The 25217-nt window shown below is 47.6% G+C and overlaps 2 protein-coding genes across 3 annotated transcripts in view; one reads left to right on the forward strand and one right to left on the reverse strand.

Annotated features, from left to right (window-relative positions):
- LOC147110224 (uncharacterized) overlaps positions 1 to 19250 on the forward strand; it is a 60548-nt gene extending 41298 nt beyond the window's left edge. For both annotated transcript variants that reach the window (XM_086004129.1, XM_086004128.1), the window contains 3 exons: positions 5581 to 5679; positions 9796 to 9896; positions 19007 to 19250. In XM_086004129.1, the coding sequence (XP_085860255.1) occupies positions 5581 to 5679; positions 9796 to 9896; positions 19007 to 19235 (429 nt within the window). In that variant the 3' untranslated portion in view covers positions 19236 to 19250. The remainder of the gene's footprint in view (positions 1 to 5580; positions 5680 to 9795; positions 9897 to 19006) is intronic.
- Positions 19251 to 19794: 544 nt separating this feature from the next.
- LOC147110225 (uncharacterized) overlaps positions 19795 to 25217 on the reverse strand; it is a 57779-nt gene continuing 52356 nt past the window's right edge. The window contains exon 6 of the mRNA XM_086002500.1: positions 19795 to 19806. Coding sequence (XP_085858626.1) covers positions 19795 to 19806 — 12 coding nt within the window. The remainder of the gene's footprint in view (positions 19807 to 25217) is intronic.

Genomic DNA, 25217 nt, shown 5'->3' on the forward strand with positions numbered 1-25217 from the left:
TAGTGGAATTTCATCGTCGCACATGGCCTTTATCGCCTTCTTAAAGGTTTGTACGAACCTCTCAGCCAATCCATTTGTAGCTGGATGATACGGGGCGGATGTGTAATGCCTTACCCCATTCCTTCTCATAAATTTTCGAAACTCTTCGGACACAAACTGTGGTCCATTATCAGAGCAAATCTGCTCTGGCAAGCCGTTTCTGGCAAATATGGTCCGTAGGACTGCAATCGTTTTCTCTGTAGTGGTTGAGGACATTTTTATCACCTCAGGCCACTTCGAATGAGCATCCACTGCTATTAAGAACATTGAGTCCATGAATGGACCAGCAAAATCAATATGCACCCGTTGCCATGGAGAGGAGGGCCACTCCCATGGGTGTAGAGGGGCATGTGGTGGTGCATTTTGGACCTTCTGGCATCCTGAGCAGCTCTTGGTTAGGTCTTCAATTTGTTGATCGATTCCCGGCCACCACACATAAGCCCTAGCAAGGCTTTTCATTTTCACTCCCCCCAGATGACCTTCATGTAGCTCATTTAGCACTCTCTCCCTTAACTTGGGTGGAATCACCACTCTGGATCCACACATCACTGTCCCCTGGCATACTGACAGCTGTTCTCTTCTGGATGAGAATGCTGGCAACAGTGAGTCGCCATGTGTTGGCCATCCCCTCACTGTCAAATCATATACCCGAGACAGCGTCGGATCATTGCGGGTCTCTATATCCGCGTTCGTTACTGGCAATCGTTCAATTATTGACGAATAAAATATCTCGATAGGGTCCACTGCTGGTGCTTCCTCCACAGTAGGCAGTGGCAGGCGCGATAGCCCATCAGCGTTTCCATGCTGTTTCGTGCCTTTATATTCTATTTCATATTGATTCGCCCCTAGAAACAGGGACCATCTTTGTAACCGTTGTGCAGTCATCACTGGAACGCCCTTCTTAAGATTAAAGATGGAGACAAGTGGTTGGTGGTCAGTCAGCAAGGTGAACTTCTGCCCATGCAGATAGTGGTTGAATTTTTTTACTCCCCATACTAGGCTGAGGGCCTCCCTGTCAATCTGGGCGTAGTTGCGCTCGGCTGAGGTTAGTGACCGAGACGCAAAGGCTACTGGCCTCTCCAACCCGTCTGGGAATTTGTGCGACAGCACCGCTCCAATACTATAGGGTGATGCATCACATGCCAAACGAATTGGTAGTGCTGGGTTGAAATGGGCCAACACCTCTTTTGATGTGATCAATTCTTTACACTTCTGGAAAGCTCGTCTACGTTCGTCATTCCACTTCCATGGTACCCCTGTTTGCAGTAGGGTGTTCAGTGGGTGTAATACCGTGGACAAATTTGGTAAGAACTTATGCTAGTAGTTTACCAGCCCAAGGAACGACCTCAGTTGTGACACATTTTCCGGTGCTGGAGCCTTGACTACTGCCTCAATCTTTTCAGGGGACTTATGTAACCCCTCTTCATCGATGACGTGGCCACAATACGAGATCTGCTTCTGGAAAAACTCACACTTGTGGCGATTAGCTCGTAGCCCATATTCCTTTAATCTGGTGAGCACCTTCTCCAAGTTGGCGAGGTGATCACTGTCATTTTCGCCTGTGACCAGGATGTCGTCCAAATAACACTGGGTCCCTGGAATCCCTTGCAGGACTTGATCCATCGCCCTTTGCCAAATAGCCGGAGCCGATGCTACCCCGAACACCAGCCGATTGTATTGATAAAGACCTTTATGAGTGTTAATCATAAGGTATTGTTTCGAGGCTTCTTCTACCTCCATTTGCAAGTACGCCTGGGCTAGATCAATTTTGGTGAAGCGTTTACCTCCAGATAGCGAGGCGAAAATATCCTCAATTCGTGGAAGCGGATACTGTACCGTGTGAAGGACTGGGTTCACTGTCACCTTAAAATCCCCACAGATGCGGACCTTCTTTGGTTCCCCAGGCGTATTACTCAATGACCTCTTCATTACAGGAACGATGGGTGTAGCCCACTCGCTCCAGTCTACTTTGGACAGTACTCCTGAACGTTCCAACCCTTCCAGCTCTGCTTCGACAGCTGGTCTGATCGCATAAGGCACTGGTCTGGCCTTAAGAAACTTTGGGCTTGCATTTTCCTCTATTTTTAATCGTTGCTGTTATGCCTTTTAGTGTTCCGAGTCCCTCCTGGAACACTTCTTTTGCATCAGTTAGCATTTTTGACAGTCGTCCAGGTGTGACGTCGTCATCCTTTTTGGCCTCAACCTTCAGTGCCTGTATGGAATGCCAATCTAATTGTATCTTCCGGATCCATTCACGTCCTAACAGTGGTGGTCCTCCATCTGGCAATACATATATATCCATTTTAGGTATTTCCTGGCCTTTATATATCACTTTCACCCTTATTTTTCCTTTGTGGTAGACTTTTTGCCCCGTGTACATCTTCAAGACAATCTCTGTAGCTTTCAAGGGTATATGTGAAAATAGCCGCTTGTAGTCCCTTTGGTTTATGACTGTTAGGGCTGATCCTGTGTCCAATTCCATTTTCACTTGGACTCCGTCTATCTTGAGTGTAACCCAGATAGTCTGGTGATCCTCCATTTTGGTTACCTTATGTAGTTTCAGACAACCCAGCTCCTTGCTTCCGGAGTCTGTGTCACTTTTCTGTTCGTCTGAACTACTGTCCATCACCTGGTGTACCTTTTTGTACTTCTCCTGTGGAGATTTCTTACTGTTGGTTTTCTTCCCAGACCTGCAGACTCTTGCTATGTGTCCTGCTTTTCCACACTGTCTGCACACTTGGCCCTTGAACCAACAATCCTTCTGGTCATGTGTTGTTCTGCTGCAGCGATAGCACTTCCCTGTTCCATAGGACATTTCATTGGTGCCATATTCTTGCCGTCTCCGTTGTATCTCTGCAGCGCCCCTTGCGGCTGCTTCATGTGATACTGCCATACTGAAAGCCTTGTCCAGCGTAAGATCCTTTTCTGATAGAAGCTGTTTCTGGGTTCCTTCATTTTGCAGCCCACACACAAACTTGTCCCTTAACGTATCTGCTAGTCCCGCTCCAAACTGGCAGTGTTTCGATAGCTTGCGCAGTTCCGTTAGGTACGCAGCATTGCTTTCGTCTTTGTGTTGGTTCCTTTTATGGAACTTAAATTGTTCTGCTATCAGCAGCGGTGTGGGGTTTAAGTGGTCCTGCAGGATTTCTACTATGCTTTCGAAATTCTTGTTCACAGGCTTCTCTGGGGTTATTAGGTTTCGCAGTAAGCCATAAGTTTTTGCACCCATGGAATTTAACAAAACCAGTGCTTTCCTAGCATCTGGCACTTCATTCGCCCTGCAGTACACCTCAATACGTTCCACATATGTCGCCCAATCTTCGACTTCATTGTTGAACGTAGAGATACTGCCACTCTTCGGCATCCCTGGGTGTGATTTAAATGTCAAAAATGGCGTCTCCCACGCTTCCCCTTCTTCTCCGCTGGCAAAAATGGCGTCTCCCGCGCTTTCCTTCCTTCCCGTGCTCGCCCTTCTTCTCCGCTGCGGCTTCTAAAAATGGCGTCTCCCGCGCTCTTCCTTCTTCTCCGCGACTCAATGGCGTCTCCCGCGCTCTCCCTTCTTCTCCCCGCAGACACTGTTCAGCCCTTGAGCCCTGGCTGTGTTTTGCGCGTTCTTTTTTTTTGTGTGCGCCTTTCCCGTTTCTGCCACTCGGTCCTGAATCCGGCTGTTGCTTTACCCTCTCTCTCTCCGATTTGTTTTTCCTCGACGCCGCTCGGTTTTCAACCCCTGGCTGCGCCCTGTGCGCTTCACCCTCTGTCTTACCCCGTCGACGCTGCTCAGCTTTCTCTCCGCCGTTGGTCGGCTCCAGCCGCCGCTGTCCGGGACGGGTCTGCGCTGTACCTGTCGTCAGTCTATTGCGGATCGTCGTGGCTGGGGAACCAAGCCCGGCTCTCCACAGCCTCCCCTGCGATGTTCACTCTCTGCCAGACGACTGGGCGGTTGCTCGTGGTTGACGCCCGTGTTTCTGGCCTCGACTTTCTTCCACCGCCCTCCCGGAGCGAATCCTCGAAGGGAAATGCAGAGTTGCAGGTAGATTCGAATCGACACTCGTCGCCACTGTTAGATCCGTGATTCTGAGAGTATGATGTTTTTCAATAACCACACGGATGCTGTAACTGAACAATCAACAGGTATTTACTGTAGTAGGGTAATCTCAAGACTGGGGTACAGAGGCATGCTCAAGGCTTATATACAGGTGTGGTCACTGCCGGTACTACAGTATACAGGAGCTGTAAAAGTAGTTCTCTCTTAAAGGTACATACACTACACAATTGGGACACTGAGCTTCATTATATGAGTTATAGAGTACCAAAGGCAGGGAAGTACGATTGCAGATGTGCAGACATCATTTGCAGTGTTACATTCAATTTTGGACACTTCACCTTGGAAAGGACATTGACCTTGCAATCTAGTGATGGTTCCTCAGGATGACACTTGGGATGAAGAGATTTAGATAAGATTAGAGACTGGGATAAAGTTTGGTAACATTCCTTAGAGTTAAGGCAGTTAAGAGGTGACCTGATTAAGGTGGTTAAAATAACAAAGTCAATTGTTAGGCTAGATAGAGAACATCTTCTCTATCAGTCGGGGAATCCAGAAGAAAGGGACATAATATAAAAGATAGAAGTAAGATGATTAAAATTTAGGTTCAGTGTAGACCAGCTGGTCTTTTCCTGTCCAGCACTTTTCGAATGTTTGTAAATCGAAGACATTTTCTTCAGACAATAAGAATGTGGAATGCATTGTTCCGAAATAACATAGATGCATTTTCACAGTAAGTTGTTGTGATCTGGAATGCACTGCCTGAAAGGGTGGTGGAAGCAGATTCAATAGTAACTTTCAAAGGGGAATTGGAAAATTACTTGAAGGGGAAAAATTTGCAGGGCTATGAGGAAAGAGCAGGGGAGTGGGCCTAATTGGATAGCTCCTCAAAGAGCTGGCACAGGCACGATGGACCGAATGTCCTCCTGTGCTGTATCATTCTATGATTCACTGCAGAATTAATTGAGCTATTTAAGATAGAAATAGATGCTTGGCATGTAGGTGTATTAAGGGATATGGAGAAAGGGCAAGCAATTGGGATTAAAAAGATCAAAAGCTGCCATGGCTAACAAAATGCTGGAGCATGCTCAATGGGGTGAAGGCCTATTCATTGTCCCCATTATCCAACATTACTATTTTTAAAAAGGGCTTGATACAAACATTAATGATAGATGGAAAGATGAAGAAATACGGATCACATAATACTGTGATGTATTCTGTGTTACTGCTCTAATAAATATTAAACTGGTGTTTGAATGTATAATAGAACTATTTCCATAATCAGATATTCCCTGTGAGGACCGGTGGTCACAAGGAATCCTGGTCAGGAAATTTTGGGAGCTCAACTCCTGATTTACACCCATTAATTTAAATGGATGGACACTCAGGCTGCAGGCCCACGATCTCCCAACCAGTGCGCCCTACGAACATTGCAACTCAAAAGGGAGCACCCAGTCGGTAAATCAGTCATAATATGTACTCCTCCTTTATCTTCAAAGTTGAGAGAAGATCTTGAGGAACTAAAAGAAGATAAAAGAGAAGAAGCCTTTCAGAAAATGATTGCAAATTGCAAGCGCACATCATCATCTCATTTGAAGGTAAGTGCTTCATAACTGCCCACTTTTTTATTCATAATATCAGCTTAATATATGGTACGCTAGCATAGTGGTTATGTTGCTGGACTGTAATCCAGAGGCCTGGGCTAGTAATCCGGAGACGTGAGTTCAAAATCCCGCCATGGCAGATTGTGAATTTAAATCAAACGCTCCACTTCCTTCCTGGAGCGGTAAAGGACGCAGGCGGGGCGGTAGTTGTGCAGCGCTGCACAATGGGCCGTGCAGCGCTGCCGTGTTCCGAGGCTGCTTTCCTCCCTTAAAGGGAGGGGCCATCGCTGCAGGCTCTGCATTGGGACCGGTTAGTTGGTCCCCGACAGCGGCCGTGATCCAGCTCGATCAGCCCCATGCACTCCAGTAAAGTGCCGGGCTGATTGATCGCAGCCTAGGAGAAGTAAAAAAAAAATTTGAACAAAAACATTTCAGAAATTTAGGTACTTGCTTCGGCAACCTCCCCTGTGACTTTCGCCCCCGAAGTGCCCGGCCTCCCGATCAACACCTCGTGCAGCTGTCGGTGTCATCGCCAGTGGATAGGAACTGTTTGGGCCTCTGTTCAAGGAAGAAGCGGAGCGCCCTCAGGCCGTCCTGGTGGGGGATGGAAGTGTAGAGGGATTGGACGTCCATAGTGAAAAGGAGATGGTTGGGGTCAGGAAATTGGAAACTGTTAAAGTGGCGGAGGGCATCGGAAGAGTCGCGAATGTAGGTGGGAAGAGACTGGACAAGGGGAGAAAAAATAGAGTCGAGATAGGAAGAAATCAGTTCCATGGGGCAAGAACAGGCTGAAACGATGGGTCTACCAGGGCAGCCCTCTTTGTGAATCTTGGGAAGAAGGTAGAAATGGGCTGTGCGGGGTTGGGGGACTATGAGGTTGACAGCCATGGAGGGAAGATCGCCAGAGGAGATGAGGTCAGTGACAGTCTTGGAAACAATGGCTTGATGTTTGGTAGTGGGGTCATGGTCCAGGGGAGGTAGGAGGAGGTGTTGGAGAGTTGGCGTTCAGCCTCCGCATGGTAGAGGTTGGTTTGCCAAACAACAACAGCACCACCCTTATCAGCAGGTTTACTGGCATCCACCACCACTCTCTTCCGCCTGGCTGAACTTGTTCTCACATTGAACAACTTCTTTGACTCCACTCACTTCCTCCAAATTAAAGGTGTTGCTATGGGAACCCACATGGGCCCTAGCTATGCCTGCCTTTTTGTGGGATATGTGGAACATTCTTTGTTCCAGTCCTACTCAGGTCCCCTCCCACACCTCTTTTTCCAGTACATTGATGACTATATTGGTGCCATTTCCTGCTCTCGAAAACTAGAAAATTTTATTCACTTTGCTTCCAATTTCCACCCTTCCCTCACCTTCACATGGTCCATCTACGACTCTTCCCTTCCCTTCCTTGACTTCTCTGTCTCCATTTCTGGTGATAGGCTATCGACAAACATCCACTACAAGCCCACTGACTCCCACAGCTACCTGGACTACACTTCCTCCCACCCCTCTTCCTGTAATAACTCTATTCCATTCTCCCAGCTTCTCCATCTCCACCACATCTGTTCTGATGATGCCACCTCCATACCAGTGCTTCCGATATGTCTTCCTTTTTCCTCAACCGAGGATTCCCCTCTACCGTGGTTGACACGGCCCTCAGCCAGGCCCATTCTATCTCCCGCACTTCTGCCCTCACCCCTGCCCCTCCCTCCCGGAATCACGCTAGTGTTCCCCTTGTCCTCACCTTTCACCCCACCAGCCTCCACATTCAACGGATCATCCTCCGCCATTTCCGCCACCTCCAACATGATCCCACCACTAAATGCATCTTCCCCTCCCCTCCCCTTTCAGCATTCAGAAGGGACCGCTCCCTCCGTAACACCCTGGTCCACTCCTTAATCACCCCCTACAGCACCTCCCCTCCCCACAGCACCTTCCTGTACAAGCACAGGAGATGCAACACCTGCCCTTTTACCTCCTCCCTTCCCACTGTCCAGGGCCCCAAACACTCCTTCCAGGTGAAACAGCGATTTGCTTGTACTTCTTGCAATTTAGTATACTGTATTCGCTGCTCACGATGCAGTCTCCTCTACATTGGGGAGACCAAACATAGATTGGGTGACCGCTTTTCAGGACTCCTCCGTTCAGTCCGTAAGGGTGACCCCGAGCTTCCGGTCGCTTGTCACTTTAATTCTCCGCTCCACACTCTGATCTCTCTGTCCTCGGCCTCTTACACTGTTCCAATGAAGCTCAACGTAAGCTCGAGGAACAGCACCTCATCTTTCGATTAGGCACTTTACAGCCTTCTGGACGCAACATTGAGTTCAACAATTTCAGACTATAGCCCCTGCCCCCATTTTTTCAGGCGGCAGCTGTTGATGATTCTGCCATTCCCATTTGCAACATTTAGACCTAGAAATTGGGTTGGGGCGACAAAGTGGCGCCAAAGTCGCCTGAGCGCAGGATTTAGTGCAGCGTTCGAGGCTTTAGCGATCGTCAGATATTCAGTTTCATTGCCCCTAGAGGGAGACGGGGCGAGGCTCGAGGCGCTCCGCGTCCCTCTTAGGCCGCTGAAACTGAATATCGCAGCGCAACGTGCCGCAGTGCCACACGCTGCGGCACGGCATGCTGCGGTACTGCAGGCCTTCCTCCCATTGTTAAGGGGGAGGGGCCTGCAACAGCGCGATCCCCGCTCGCGAGTGCCGGCAAACGAGCTCGGCACCAAGGAGAAGTGCCGGGCTCTCGGGAAACAGCCGGCAATGCCGCAGGGGGGGTTAGGAGGCCGGGGACGGAGGTGCTGGCAGGCCGTCCCGCACCTCCACCTTAAATTGCACCGCTGCCGGCACAGCAAGGCCCCGTGAACCGGGCATGGGTAGCGAACGGCGCAACTGCGGCGTTCGCTACCAAATATCGCGAACGGGGCGCGAATGGGGCGCTGCGCACACCGATGACGTCATCGGTGGTGGCGCAGCGCAAATAGCTAATGCCACCATTAGCGCCCCTGCTGAATATCGCGGGAGGCGCAGCCAGTGGCACTACAGCCACTGACTGCCTCTTTAGGCGCTAACAGGTGGCGCTACTCACCCAATTTTTCCCCCTTAATCTCTCCTGCCTTTCATCCTAGCACAGACTGTCCCTTTAGTTCCTTCCTCCCCTTCCCCACTTTCCGTGCCTCTGCACCTGCTTAAAACCTGTTACATCTCTAACTTTTTGCAGTTCTGACGAAGGGTCACAGACCTGAAACATTAATTCTGTTTATCTCTCCACGGATGCTGGCCTAGCCTGCTGAGTGTTTCCAGCATTTTCTGTTGTTATCCCAGCTTCTCCAATCGATCCACGTAACTGAAGTCCCTCATCCATGGAAGCATTCTTGTAAATCTTTTCTGCACCCACTCTAATGTCTTCACATCCTTCCTAAAGTGCGGTGCCCATAATTGGACACAATACTCCAGTTGAGGCCGTACCAGTGTTTTATAAAGGTTCATCATAACTTCCTTGCTTTTTTACTCTGTGCCTCTTTTTATGAAGCCCAGGATCCCGTATGCTTTTTTAACTGCTTTCTCAACCTGCCCTGCCACCTTCAATGATTTGTGCACATTTACCCCCCGGTCTCTCTGTTCATGCACCCCCTTTAGGATTGTACCCTTTAGTTTATATTGCCTCTTCTCATTCTTCCTACCAAAATGTATCAATTCGCACTTTTCTGTGTTAAATTTCATCTGCCATGTGTCCACACATTTCACCAGCCTGTCTATGTCTTCTTGAAGTCTATCACTATCCTTCTCGCTTTTCACTATACTTCCAAGTTTTGTGTCGTCTGCAAATTCTGAAATTGTACCCTGTGCAAGTCATTAATATGTATCAAGAAAAGCAGTGGTCCTAGAACCGACTGCTGGGGAACACCACTGTATACCTTCCTCCAGTCCGAAAAACATCCACTCACCACTACTCTCTGTTTCCTGTCACTTAGCCAATTTTGTGTCCATGCTGCCACTGTCCCTTTTATTACATGCGTGTCAACTTTGCTGGCGAGCCTATTACTAAGGTGAGTGAATGTTCTAAAATGTAAATAATGTCAACTGTATGAAAACTAAATTGTTGGTTATTTGATCTAAGATGGAAAAGGCCATGGAAATTGAGAAAAAATCCTTTGATTCACTCAGCAATTATTTCATCACAAACGGTTTGAATTCTCTACAACCTTATTTGCTTCCAGTGTAAGTACAGCTATTCATTATGAACTATGAGGCTTAAGACTGTGTTTAAATGCACTTACTTGAATCTAATACTGTGTTTTTTTACATTATGCAATAATTTTCTGATTTTGCACTGCTGGAAGTGAATCTTGCCCTCAGAGCTGCATATCGGAAATTCAGATTGTGTGCTGGGGATGATTTTCAGCTCAGTTAAAATAATGGTTGGAAAATTGTGTAAACATACACTTGAATTTCGGATTTCGGAGGGCAAAATTAGAAAATTGCTCCTGACACTTGTATATGTTGCAATGTTCAGATAGACTCTTAATAAAATCACTCAAGATGGTAGCCCTGCTGCTGGCTCAGTGAGCATATGGTGTGATCCCTGACACATTCTGACATGGATGATTTCAGCTGAGGTGGCATTTGGGATGCTACAATTGGAGCTACAGCAGAGAGAAAAAAATCAGCCAGGGTTTCTGTTCCTGACTGCCATCCAGCAACCTCTCCTGGAAATTCCGTGTTGGTAAACTCCGGATGGGGACAGAATAACGATTGTCCTCTACAGTCGTGCTGACACTCGCTGTCTAGGTTCATATATAATCTTTGCTGCTTGCCCCTTGCAGATATTCTGATCAGAGGGGTGGGGGCAGTCACAAGGGCTACTACCTGTACCACCTTCTTTAGGCACCCCTCCAAGTGAGTGCACACTGATCATAATGGACCACAAATGAGTCTGGAGGCCTGATTAGACCCTTGCCACCTGCTCTAGGTGTTATCCCTTGGAGGAAACTCCAGTAATTGCAGGGCATGCAAAATGGTCTCCACCCATTTTCTCGTGCTGTGAGCCCCAAAAATAGGAATGTTTGGGGCACACAGCAAAGCAAAATCTGCCCCTACAAGTGCCTGGCAAATTTTTGCATCTTATTTTGAACATTAACTGAATGCCAATGGTTAAAAGTTAATCTGTATTTGGATACCAGTAAGCAGGATGTTCTTCCTGGCCAGGGAGCAATGTGCAGCAAGCAGTTTAGTTTGTATCTGCCAGCCTTGCATCACTCCAAACAGGTACCAGTCTCAGATCAGCACCTCTGGTATAATAATGCTATTAGACTGCTGACATGACCAAGATCCCTGGTGTGGTCAGCTGTTTGGTTTTCAGTTCATAAACTGTGATTCTGAATGAATGTTGATATTATAGAAATAAAACTATTGTTTATTCTTGTGTATAAGGTGACTCATGTATAAGTATATAGGGTTCTGCCTGAACCATTCAGCTCCAGATCTCATCACAGCATTAATCCAGAGCTGAATGCCAGAGGAGAGGTGACCATAGCTGCTGTCGACATCCAGGCAGCATTCAACCAAATATAGCCCAAGAGTCCCTGCAAAACTGTCATTTGTGGAGGCGGGTTAAAGGAAAAACTCTCCGATTAGCAGAATCGTATCTAACACAAAGGAAGATAGTTGTGGTTATCAGAGGGCAGCCATCACGATCTCAGGACATCACTGTAGGAGTTCCTCAGAGAAGCAACCTTGGCCCAGCTATCTTCAGCTGCTTTAGCAATGACCTTTGCTTTGTTATAAAGCCAGGAATGGGTCTGTTCACTGATGATTCCACAGGGTTCTGCTCCATTCACAGCTCCTTGAATAATGAAATAATACATTGCAACCTACAACAGGACCTGTATAATATCCAGACTTGGGCTGACAAGTGACAGGTAATATGCATGCCATATGAGTGCCAGGTAATGACCATCTCAAATGAGAGAATCCCAGCCATCTCCGCTTGACCTTTAATTGCACCACCATCGCCAAATCCCCCACCATCAACATCCTGAGGGTCACAATTGACTTGAAGTTGACCTGACCAGACATATCAATGCCATGGCTACAAGAGCAGGGCAAAGGCTGGGTACTAAGTATCAGCCTTGGATCAGTGCTACCACTCCAGCAATTTAAGCACACAATCTCGGCTGACATTTCCACGGGGGTCAGTATTAGGAGCACTGCTCTTTTGATATATATTAATGACCTGGACTTAGGTATACAAGGCATTTGATGACACAAAACACGGAAATGTAGTAAACAATGAGGAGGGTACTAACAGACTTCAGGAGGACATAGACAGACTGGTGAAGTGGGCAGACACATGGCAGATAAAATTTAGAGAAGTGTGAAGTGATACATTTTGGTAGGAAGAATGACGAGAGGCAATATAAACGAAATGGTACAATTTTAAAGGGGGTGCAGGTACAGAGAGACCTGGGGTATATGTACACATATCTTTGAAGGTGGCAGGACAAGTTGAGAAGGCTGTTAAAAAAAAGCTTATGGGATCCTTGGCTTTATTAATAGAGGCATAGGGCTGGATTTTGTCATTGGGGCTGGGCTGGGGGCAGGTCAGGTGGTCGGCAGGACAATTTAGCGATTTTGCCCTAATTGGGCACTTGATTTCCAGCGTATGGCAACCCCTGGCCCAATGAGTCTTTTGGTCCTGAAACTCGCCTCTGATGATGTCATCTATGCAGCATTTAAGGCCTGCAAGCAGCCTTCGTTCATTTTTTGCCTAACTACTTTGTTACTGAGAATTCTGAAGGATTTTGGTGCAACTATAGCAAGCTCAAGGCCAAAGTGCACATCCCGCTTTGATGAGGACTCCCTCCAAGCTCTGGTGGAGGGAGCAAGAGCGCATAAGGAAGTGCTGTTTCCTTCTTCTGAGAGGAAGAAATCTCCCCAGCAGACCAAAGATGTGTGGCTGCAAGTGGCAAAGGAGGTCAGTGCCATCTCAATGTGCAGCAGAACCTGGCTGCAGTGTAGAAAGAGGTTTCATGACCTCCGCACAGGAAAAGTGAGTATTACATCACCATGACCCTCAATCTGCCCCCCATCGCCTCTCATCACCAGCACTCCTCATTGTCAACCTTCTCCTCCACATCCCACTTGACCCTTACATCCCTGCTCCCTTAACCATTCCCTCTCTCTTTATGTACACATTCACTTAACTATTCGACTATGCAGGCCTCACACTCCCCATCACTGTTATGCTATGACAACAGCTTACAACACACAGGGAGGGCCCTTGGTCTTGGCACCTCACTCCATCTTTGTGTCCTTCAAAGCATCTATGCTATGGATTCTCTACACTCACTCCTTCATTCTCACTCAAACTCCACTTGTGTCCCTCACTGCAGGAAAAGAGAGCCCACAATAAGAGGGAGAGGGCGAGGACAGGAAGAGGGTCACCCTCAATAGCCCAGCTCACCAGTGCTGAGGAGGCGGCCCTGGAGGTCGTGGGAGTCGAGGAGAATGCGCAAGTGGGGGATGGACAGACGGGCGCATCAGAGCAAGCTGGTGACGGAATAGTTTTTCATCTTTCTCATTGACATTGCATGAGTGACTGATCTTGATTCTAATGCTCTTAGCAGATTAACTTTTGAGCACCTGCACAATTCAATGTGCATGCAACGTTTATCTCACATGCCTAACTCTTTCCCTTACTCCCCCACAGGACCATCGACAGTCCCCCTCCCCACTGTCCAGGAGGAACAGGCTGAGCCACCAGACTCCTCAGAGGAAACTGCAACCTCTGAGGGCGCAGCATCAGCAGAATTAAGCGCACCCAGCACCAGCGCAGACACTCACACCTCGGTGGGACCTTCGGGAGATAGAGTAGTGTTGTCACCTGGTGTATCACAGCTCACAAGTGAGCATCAGCAGATGGTGGAGACAGGGACAGCAGTGGAGAGTCCTCGTTGGAGGGCGCAGGACTCTCCCAGCTCGGCTCAGCTGCATGTCGAACCTGTGCCTCCGGGTCCATCCAGAAGGAGAGCGGTGCTGGAACTCCAGGAACAGGTGCAGGAGTCTCTGGTAGGTTTTGCCTCCAGGGTCACTGCGAGTGTGGAGCGAATTGAGGAGTCCATCGCGAACATGAGCAGAGCCTTTGTGGAGGCAATGGCGCATGAACGCATCACCGCGGAAAGGATGGCAACCTCTTTGGAAAGGATGGCTAACTCCGTGGTAAGGCTGGCTATGGTAGAGGAGAGGATGGCTACGGTGATGGAGGAGCTAAGTCGCCAGGGTCTTGAAAACATGGTCATTGTTCAGAATAGACTGACATCTCTTGAGGAGCGATGGTCAGCTATTGAGCAGAGAAACCAGACTTTTATGGAAGTCCTCTGGAGTAGGACTGCCAGTGCAGAAAGGGTTCCTCATGGACCCCCTGAAGTGCAGCAAGGTGCTGTCAAGCCACTTGCTAGCTCTGAAGTGGGGCTGACCCATAAGAGGGATGTTGGTGGCGGATAACAAGGAAGTGAGTGCTCCTCTCCAAGTGCTCACACGACCATGTCACTGCGGAGCCCTCGGTCAGAGCCCCACCAGAGTCCGCACCCAACTGAGATCGGCGTCTCAGCCCCTGCACAGCCGCAGGAGCAGCAGACCGTTGGCGAGCCCTCACAGGCTCGCAACCCCAGAGGACACCCGCCAAAGATGTCGAGGCAGGAGCAGCATAAAAGTGAGCAAGGGGCCTCCACATCTGCTGAAGCCAAAGGGGAAGCACCACGTAGGAGCACGCGTAAGAGGAAGATGAGCACAAGTAGCCACAAGGGTAGTCACTTGGGTGTCCTGTTGTGTTTAATTCTGAATTGCCATCCATGAATTTATGTGATAAAATGACTTGATGGCAAACTGTTGACGCTGTGGGCTATGTCATTTCGCAAATGGGACTTCCACATTGAGGGCTCAGGGCGACTTGAAATTGTCAGTACGGTGGTCAGAGTGATAGTAATCCACAGGTTCTTGTCCATTGTCGATGGTGTTGTAAGAAGGTGCGAGGCAAATGTGTTTGATTGGGCAGCCTAAGCAAATCTGGCCAAGATCAGTGCATCCCTTGTATCCGGGGCAGCAATGTTCTCGCGTGCTGTTGCCGCTGGTTGATCCACCTCCGCAAGCTGTTCATTGTCACGGTCCTCCTCCTCCTCCTCTTCCTCCTCATCCTCATCTGAGGAGGCTATGCGATGAGACACTTGTACCTCAGGCAGCTGCAAGCCACGATGCTGTGCCATGTTGTGAAGTACACAGCAGACCACAATGATTCTGGAGACCCTGGCTGCTGAGTACTGCAGGGCTCCACCTGATCTATCAAGGCATCTGAATCGCATCTTCAACAAGCCGATGGTTTGCTCGATAATAGATCTGGTGGAAATGTGGCTGGAGTTGTAGCGCTCCTCAGCTTCGTTGGATGGGCTCCTTAACAGCATCATTAGCCACGTCATCGGGATAGCCCTTGTCTCCAAGTAGCCATCTGCAAAGTTGGTCTGGTGGACTGAATAGAGGAGGCACATTACACTATCGCAGGATGGAGGAGTCATGGCAACTGCCAGGGTACTTTGCGCAAACATGCAAAATTTCCTTATTGTGGTTAAACACCAGCTGCACGTTGAGGGACTGGAAGCCCTTGCGGTTGACAAAAATACCTGGATTGTGATGGGGTGCCTTAAGAGCCACATGTGTGCAGTCTACGATGCCCTGCACCCTTGGAAAGCCTGCCAGATTAGCACACCCAACCGAGGTTACACTTGCTTGTTCCTTGGCGAAGTTGATGTAATTGTGCGCATTGGCAAAGAGGACATCGGTTACCTGCGTGATGCAAGTGTGTGCGGCCACCTGGGAGATGCCGCTGATGTCTGCTGCTGATCCCTGAAATGAGCCTGAAGCAAAACAGTTGAGTGCGGTGGTGATTTTGATGGACTGGTAAGGGGTGTCCACCCGCACCTCTTGGCTCCAGGTCTTGCTGCAGCATTGCGCAGATGCCACCCACTACCTCTTGTGAAAGTCTGAGCCTCCCTTGGCACTGCTGCTTAGTCATCTTGAGGTAGCCCATCCTCTGTCTGTAGACCCTGTTTGGGGGGTATGTCCTGCGGCGACGTCCTTCCCTGCGCTGGCGCCTTCTGACCTGTGCAGCTTCAGGTGGGTGAGCAGCAGCTTGGAGCTCCTGTTGTTGCTCCTGCTGTTGGTGCTGCTGTTGTTCCGGGTTCTGCTACTGCCGCGGCTGGTCTTCATCCGAATCTAAGGTCCAGGAGGAAAGGAAATAAATGGTTCCCATGCTGAAGGTATATACCTCAGTTGAGGAAGCGCTCAGTCAAGGTGGGGAGAAGGGTTCCCCAGGAGGTCACACTGCAGATGGATCTCAGCTTCAAAACTTCCACAATGAGTAGGCCTGCTAAAAGTTCCCCCTGACCTGAGAAAACAAAGTTCTGCCACCTGCAAATGATGATTGTTGAAAACTCCTTTTTAATGGTGGAGCTGCAGCTGTTAGAAGCAATCCACTTGTGAGGCCACCAGGATTAAATGGCGTGTTCCAGAGGAGATGTGCAGCACGGGGGATATGTGCTAACCTCAGAAAGGCGGGATCGAAACGGGGTCTGAAAGCCCGCTTTTGGGAAAGCTGCTCAGAGGCGGGCTGGAGGCGGGATCGGAGCCCGCCACCATTTTTTGCAACTTTCCCACCTGACATGCCTGCAAACCCGCCTCCACGGGCCTGGCAAAATCCAGCCCATAGAGTATAAAAGTAAGGCAGTTATGCTGAACCTTTATAAAACACTGGTTAGGCTTCAGCTAGAGTATTGTGTTCAATTCTGGGTACCACACTTTAGGAAGGATGTCAAGGCCTTGGAGACGATGCAGAAGAGATTTACTAGAATGGCACCAGGAATGAGGGTCTTCCGTTATATGGAGAGACTGAAGAAGCTGGGGTTGTTCTACTTAGAGCAGAAAAGGTTAAGAGGAGATTTGATAGAACTGTTCAAAATCATGCAGGGTTTTGATAGAGTAAACAAGGAGAGACTGTTTCCAGTGGCAGAAGAGTCGGTAACCAGAGGACACTGATTTAAGGAGATTGGCAAAAGAACCAGAGGCGACATGAGAAAACAGGTTTTCACACATTGAGCTGTTGTGATCTGGAATGCACTGCCTGAAAGGGTGTTGGAAGTAGATTTGATAGTAACTTTCAGAAGGGAATTGGATAAATAGTTGAAGGGAAAAAATTTACAGGGCTATGGGGAAAGAGCAGGGGAGTGGATCTAATTGGATAGCTCTACCAGAGAGCTGGCAAAGGCATGATGGGCCAAATGGCCTCATTATATGACTCTAGGACATTTATGTAGTCAGGTGCACTGTCGGAGGTGGATGTAAAAGATTTCATGGCAGCATTTGAAGAAAAGCAGGAGAGTTCGCCTGGTGTCCTGGCCAAAATTTGTCTACTTCAAAAATACTTAATTGGCTGTGAAGCAATTGGAACATCCTTAGATCATGAAAGATCTTTCTTCTCTTGACCCCTCAAAGCCTCTCTACCATCTACAAGGCTCAAGTCAGGAGTGTGATGGAATACTCACCATCTGCCTCCACCGTGTCTAGCACACTGGCTACAGTATGTGTGATCTATAGATGTCCTGCAGCAACTCACCAGGGTTGCTTCAACAGCACCTCCATCCCCTGCAACCTCTATCACCAAGAAGAACAAGAGCAGCAATGTTGTGGAAACACCATGACCTCCAAGTTTCTCTTCAAGTTATACACCAGCCTGGTTTGAACACGTATCACTGTTCTTTCATTGTTGCTGGGTCAATATTCTGGAAATCCCTACCGAAACCATTGTGGGAGCACCATCATCACAAGGATTGCAACGGTTCATGGAAAATACCCACCACCTCCTCCTCAGGGCAACTATGGCTGCATTGTAAATGTGGCCTTGCCAGTGTCGCCCATGTCCCAAGAACAAAATGAAACAAAGGATGATCCTCCAGAATTGCTTCAAAACCCTGAATATATCCATAACCTTCATTTACGGCGAGGGTCCAAAGTTTGGTAGCATTACATAAAAATAGTAATGATGTTGATTTTTGACAGTTGGTTTGAAGCTGAGTGAGGGTAGGTTGCATTGGAGCATGCTGTTTATTGGGGCAAATTGCAGGGGATTTGGGTATTGAATAAAGCGAATGGAAGAGTGATATAAAATTGACAACTTCCTCTTTTTCGTCTAGTCTTGGGCTGTTGAGTTTGGGTGGAGTGTTGGGAAAGGTGGTGATAAGGGTATGCTGCCACCTTTACCTTTTCTAGGAGTTGCCCATCCATGCTCCAGCATAGCTTTTCTACAATGTCATGCAGTGAGGACACGTTGTATACATCCTGGATAGCTCTAATTACCCAAGCAGGAAAGCAAGGAATGCCTCCTGAGCCTCATGCACTATTACTATACAGCTCAGTTCTCAGCATTAGTTGTCTGGATTATGAGCTGACTGGATTTGCAGACAATTTCTACTTTGTTAAGCTCCTTGTACACCCTCACCTAGAAACCAGACTAAGAACCAGATTATTCAATTGTATTGCTAATGCTGACAGTCGAGAGGGCGAGAGAGAGGCCTACCTGTCACTGAAGCTATCTCACGGGACTTGAGCCCTCGTCCCACTTTGGCATAACTGTAACATCTCAGAGATGCTTGTTGTAGGGGCATTCAAATGCACACAAATGCATTGGGCAGGTCACTGATGGGATGTTTGCCAGGATGGCAATTATGTCAACTTTGCCTGTGATGACACCAGCCATAATGAGCGGGCGCTCGGGTTTGCATCTCTAGCTGGCTTCCCACAGGTGCAGAGTGTCATTGACTGCACACACATAGCACTCCCCTAGATCAACCAGGGGTATTTGTTGGCCTTCTGGTGGACAAGTAACTTTTGCAGCAGCAAGATAATGTTTACCCCATCTGTGACATAGCACATTACACGGCCCCCGCCCCCCAATATAAGCCTGTGGACAAAACACCTGTGGGACATCTGCTAGCTGGAGTGGGTGTTGCACAGGTTATGTTTGGAGCTGGAAAGCCACCATAGCATCTGGACCCTCTTCCTGTGCACCCACTCTGCCCAAACCAATCATTTTACTTCATTTCCCAGAGCAAATATTGATTGTTTCTTAAAAGATTTAATTGCACTGAAATGTTGACTAAATTTGATTTCTGAATAAATAGTAACTTAGGATACTGTACTTGCAACTTATGGTATAGTTACATTTTTACATGTTTTGAGTTAAACTTGGCCATGATTATGATTTCCTGATAACAAATATTTTCCAGGAAGAACATAAGAAATATTCACTCAACAACTACAAAGTGCAACGTTCATTTGAAATATGGACAGGTTTATCAGATGAAAATAAAATATTTCAGCGTTGAGGACCTTCAATCAATTCTTTATGAGCTGGTGATCATGATAAAAGAAGGTATCTATTACAGTATTCAGGGCTCATTGCGACAAATATGCATACATAAACTACTGAAAGGCTATTTAAATCACTTGAGGTGATCTTTGGTATGATTTCATATTTATTATCAGCTAAGATATGCCTTTACCTTTAGAAATGTAGATAAATGTATTTGCTAACCAATACATCTGTTAGAACATCTTTTTTTTCTCTTTTCCCCTTCTCTGATTTTGAACTTTTCTCTCAAACTGTCCCATTTTCTGTATGCACCATTGTCCTTCATACTCATCCGTTCTCTTGCAAACATTATTTCTCCTCAACCCATTCTTCTTTATCCTCTATTATCTATCTATTTTATACCCTCTCTACTTCCCTGTTTACCCTTTCTATTAATTTGGTACCCCTCTCCACTATCTCTGCTATGTGCCTCAGTGATGGCACTTCTGCCTCTTGAATCAGAAAGTTATTGGTTCAAGCCCCACTCCAGAGACTTGAGCACATCATTTAGGTTCAGTACTGAAGGAGTGCTGTACTGTCGGAGATGCGGTGTTTTGGATGAGATATTAAACAGAGGCCCTATGAGCCAGGTCAAATGGGCGTAAACTATCCCATGGCACTATTCGAAGAGCTGGGGAATTCTCCTAGTGTCCTGGTCAACGTTTATCTCCCAACCTATATCAGTAAAAAACAGATTATTTGCCCATTTATCATATGTCGTTTGTGGGACTGTGCTGTGCACAAATTGGCTGACGTATTTCCCTACATTACAACAGTGACTAGAGTTTAAAAAGTACTTAATTGGCTGTGAAGTACCTTGGGTGATCCCAAGGTTATGAATGGCGCTATATTAATCCACGTTCTTTTCTTTCTTTATCTCTGCTCTGACTCTTTTCAGACTATTTTCTTTCTATATTTCTTTCTTGATACATTTTCTTCCTCTGTATTTTCTCTCCAGCATGCTCTCTTTTTACGATAACACTTTTTCTCTACTTTGCATTTCTCTCTCTCTCTCCTACTATTTTCCTTTTCCTTTCTCTCTCATCATATTACACAGCCTTCCACACTTTATCTACCCTTCGATCTAAACTTTCAATTTCCCTCGGTTGTTTCTGTCTCCATCTCTACGTCTCACCTTCATATATTTTATCTGCGTGTCTTCCTTTCCAGTCTTATCTGTCTATCCTCGTATACCTCCATGTTCACCCTCTCCATGGCTCTCTGTTTACTCTCTGTATATTTTTCTGTCTACCTTCTCTTTACTCTTCAAATCTACTTATTATCATTCGTCCTGATTTGTCCAGTCTTTAAATTCAAAAGGAATTTGTGTTGTCCCACGGTGAAGGGTAAATCATGTTTTTTTATTCGTTCATGGAATGTGAGCATCACTGGCAAGGCCAGCATTTATTGCCCATCCCCAACATATTAGGGTAATTTTCCACTTCAGCCTTACTGGCACAGAGCAAAGAGTAGTGCACGTGCTGCGTGGTCCCCCTAAACTTCTATCTATCAATTTACTCTTTTCTTCCTTTAGGAAATTTGCATCATTGTACTGCAGTTCTGCTAGTGTATATAAAGTCTATCAGGGTAAATATTCTGACTGGTAGTACTGGTACCGCCAGTAAGATTCAGGCATGGAGGAGCCGGGAAATTGTTTGCCAACACTAGAAATTCATGCCGTCCAGTTTTCCAATTACGTTGAACACATTCTTGGTTTCCAAGCATTCTGACCAAGAGCCTAATTTAATGTTTTAATGAGAGTCTTTAGCAGGCCTGCCAAAACTAGAGATGTGTCAGGGTGGAGGTGGGGGTTCTGATCCCTGACCCTGGGGGTCTTTGTATGGGGGTTGTCTGATGGCGGGGGAGCTTGGGGGGCTGGGAGGAAGCACTCCTGCTCCTCCTGGCACACAAGCAGTGCTGTAAAGGCACTTACTTTCTCCCCAAAGCTGTCCTCGCCACCCTTCAGCTGCCGGGTTTCCCAAGGCCTGGGAAACCCCGCCGCCCACTGTAAAACCTGCAAAACTGGTTAAATCTTAGGCAGCCAACCTCTTTAAAATATTTGAATTGCCAACCCGCTTCCTGGGAGTGAGCTGGCTGCCATCTGACTCGACCCCAATGCACCCATTTTTGGCGGTTAAAATTCACCCAAATATTTCCCTATTCACTTTGTTAAAACCTTTCATAATTTGGAAAATCTCAATTGAATCTCCTCTACGGCTTCTTAGCTCTACTAGAAATAGTCCCAGTATCTCGAGCCTCTCCTCATAACTATAGTTTCCCATCCTGGTGGATCTATGAGTATTTTCTATAATCGAGTGCCCAAAACTGCAGACACTACTCTAGCCTACCCAGTACCTTGTAAAATTCATTATTACTTATGTACTCTTGTACTATTTCTAGCTGCGCTCACACTTTCAGGGAATTATGTATTTGAACCCATAGGACATGGGCTGGGGGAGTGCAGAAACAACATTTTTACCCCTTGGTGTCTATCCCATTTGGCCCAAATGCCTGGCAGACATGAAACTCAACAGACAGAGATGTTCTTGCATTTCATTTCTGGGATAGTTAAGTGAAACCTGATGTAATAAAACTCACTACGCACTTGGTTTGAGCCTAAAGCAAGGCTTTAATCAACTTGTTTCAGAACATGGAGGCCTAGTTATACTTCACCAGTTCCTTGTCTTACAAAATGTCCCTGGCAAGCTGGGGCCGATGCCCAAGTATTTATACTCCTTGGACGGCACCACCAGCTGGCCGTCCAGCGTTATTTCACGAGTTGTTTCTTGATGAATGATGAGATTTATAACATTCTTCCTGCCTAAAAGATTTGGAAGTCCAACGACTTCCTCTTAGCGGATCAGGCGGACCACGAATAGCTGCAACCTTTTAGATTTTTGTTTATGGCTAGAAGGTACATCTCCCCGGACCGTGTCTTGGTCCCTGGGCCGCTTGATCCATACCGGTGGATCGACAGGGCCCGTGTTGCTCTGATCGACCCGAGGGAGGCTGGGGAGATCGTGACTCCGGGTGCGGGTCCCCACAGGCGCAGAACTGGCTTCATCCTGTTGGATAGCCGGGAATTGACCAGCGTCCTGACCTCGAATGGCCATCCCATGGGGAGCGCTCGGCTCCCCGAGTGGATCCGGTGGGGCAGCTGGCAGATCTCTCGATGCCCCAGGTAGGGCGTCATCTTCGGGGGAGCGCAGAGTGTTGGCATCATCTCCGTGGGTCGCTCTATTGGTTGCGTCCATGGAACCGGCCGGACAGGGAGTCAGGTCCTGGAGCGAAACAGTGGACTCCCGGCCATCAGGGTACTGCACGTGCGCGTACATGGGGTTGACGTCTGTGAGTTCTACCTCGTCGACGAGAGGATCGGTTTTAGATGATCGGACGAATCTTCAGAGCAGCACGGGGCTGGGAGCTGTCAACCATGATGGTAGAGACGTCCCATGGGTGGAGCGACACTGGAAGCTGAAGAATCGCTCGTGAGATATGACATTGGTAGATGTAGAAAGGAGAGACCTGATGGAATGCAACACGTCAGGGAGCATAGTTTCCCACTGCTGGTCTGGTAGGTTGCGTGACCTCCGCGCAAGATGACCAGCATTCCAAATGATAGCGTTGTATCGCTCAACCTGTCCGTTACCGATGGGATGGTAAGGTGTCGTTTTACTTGTGGCGATTCCCCGTTGGGAGAGATAACTTTTGAGTTTGCTTGACATGAAGGAGGGACCCCGATCAGAGTGGATGAAATTGGCCGCACCGCAAAGGGAAAAGACTTGATCAAGGCATTTGATCACTGTGGAAGTAAGCATATTGAGACAGGGGAAAGCAAAGGGAAAGCATGAATATTCGTCCACCATAGTCAGTAAGTAGGTGTTTCGCGTTGAGGAAGGCAATGGCCCTTTAAAGTCAACGCTGAGTCGCTGCATAGCGTGTATGAGCGAGCCATCCGATGGACGGAAGTATTGTGGTTTTAATTCTGCACAAATTCTACAGGAGGAGCACGTTCTTTTCACATCTTCCATAGAAAATGGGAGATTTTTAGATTGCACAAAGTGCAACATACAGGTAACGCCAGGATGGCATAAGTCAGTATGAAGATCCGCCAGAGTCGAAGTTGATATAGAAGAGCAGAATGCTCGCGTGAAGGTATCCGGGGCCACATTCTCTTTGCCGGGTCGATATTGTATGGTGTATCCAAAGGCGGCCAATTCCATCCTCCAGAGTTGTATTTTGTTATTCTTGATCTTAGTGCATTTCCGGTTATCCAGCATAAAGGCCACGGAGTGCTGATCGGTTATAAGTGTGAAATGGCGATGAGTGAGAAAATGACTCCATTTATTTACCGCTTCGATGATGGCCGTAGCCTCCTTCTCGACAGGAGGATAATGGAGCTCGCTACCCTGCAAAGTTCTGGACAGAAATGCAACAGGTCGACCACCTTGATTCAAGATAGCAGAGATCGCCACATCCGATGCATCACACTCGACCACAAAAGGAAGACTTTCATCAATGGAACGAAGCATGGCTTTTTCCAGTTGTCGCTTGAGGAGGTTGAAAGCTGAAATAGCCGTTGCCTCTAATGGAAATGACTTTGCGTGAAGCAGGGGCTGGATCTTGTCGGAGAAGTGGGGTATCCATTTCGCATAATAGGCAAACATGCCGAGTGCCCGACGAAGAGAGCCGAGATTCGTAGGGGGAGGGAGCTCCTGAAGCGGACGAAGTCGCTCCGGATTCGGTTTGATGACACCGTTGCCCACCCAGTAGCCAAGGATGTTGACTGATGGTACTGATTTCACAGATTTGGACTCATTTAAGGTTAAGTTGCGATGACGGAGAACGTCAAAAAATTTCTGGAGGTTGGCATCATGCTCCTTCTGGTCATGACCAGCAATGGTGATATTATCCAGATATGGAAAAGTGTCCGTTAAGTTCTCCTGTTTGACTAGGCTATCCATTGCCCATTGAAAGACGGCCACCCCATTGGTGACCCCAAATGGAAGGCGACAAAACTGGTAAAGCCGACCATTGGCCTCAAAGGCCATATACTTCTTGTCAGAGTCCTTTACCGGCACTTGATGATATGTGCTCTTTAAATCAAAATTTGAAAATACCTTGTAGTTGGCAAGGTTATTGACCATGTCATCGATGCGTGGTAGTGGGTAGGCATCCGGGTTGGTATACTGGTTAATAGTTTGCGAGTAACCGATGCAAAGACGTTTCTTGTGTTGCTTCAGAGGATTTTTAACAACGACGACTTGAGCCCGCCAGGAAGATGAACATGGCTCAATGATACCGTCAGCTAGAAGGTGAGAGATTTCTGTCTCGATAAAGGATCGATCATATTGGCTGAAACGTCGTGATTTAGTGACTATGGGCTTACATCGGGGGGAAAGATTGGCAAACAAGGAGGGCTCATCGAGCAAAGCCGCCGAAAGCGCACAAAACGGTACTTTGGAAATAGTAAGCTCCGGCTTTGACCCTCCAAACTCGAAAGTGAGTCTTTTGTGTTGTTTCTGGAAATCCTGTCCCAGGAGCACATCACTGCATAGGTTCTTAAGCACCCCGAGCCGGCGTGAGAAATATGTGTGGCCATTGAGAATAAGGTCAACAGACAAAAGCCAGAAGAATTGGTGGTCAGTGTCGTCAGATCCATTGCAATTTCCCTGTCCGAGGGGTAAATTCGCAGTTTTAACTTACTGACAGCCCGCTCACTAATGAAGCTGTCAGAACTGCATGAGTCGATTAGTGCACTCAAAATGTGTCCATTTACTGAAACCTTCGTGGCTGCATGGGACAGACATTGGGGAAAAACAGCTGTGATGGGAGGAGGGGCAGTTTTACCCTTGACAGCTGTAACCTTAGTAGTGGCTCTTGGGGGAGGAGCAGTTTTATAGATAGTAGCTGCAAAACTAACAGGAGCTCTCGACCGGTATACCTTAGAAAAGTGGTCTTTCTTACTAACAGCGGCTCTTGACTGGCATACCTTAGAAAAGTGACCTTTCTTGCTGCAATGATTGCAGGTTGTGTTACGAGCAGGACAAAATTTCCTATAATGGAACGCACCTCCACAGAAGAAA

This window comes from Somniosus microcephalus, chromosome 12 (assembly GCF_052327205.1).
Source record: "Somniosus microcephalus isolate GS21.2 chromosome 12, FLI_Smic_1.0, whole genome shotgun sequence".
Taxonomy (NCBI): Eukaryota; Metazoa; Chordata; class Chondrichthyes; order Squaliformes; family Somniosidae; genus Somniosus; species Somniosus microcephalus.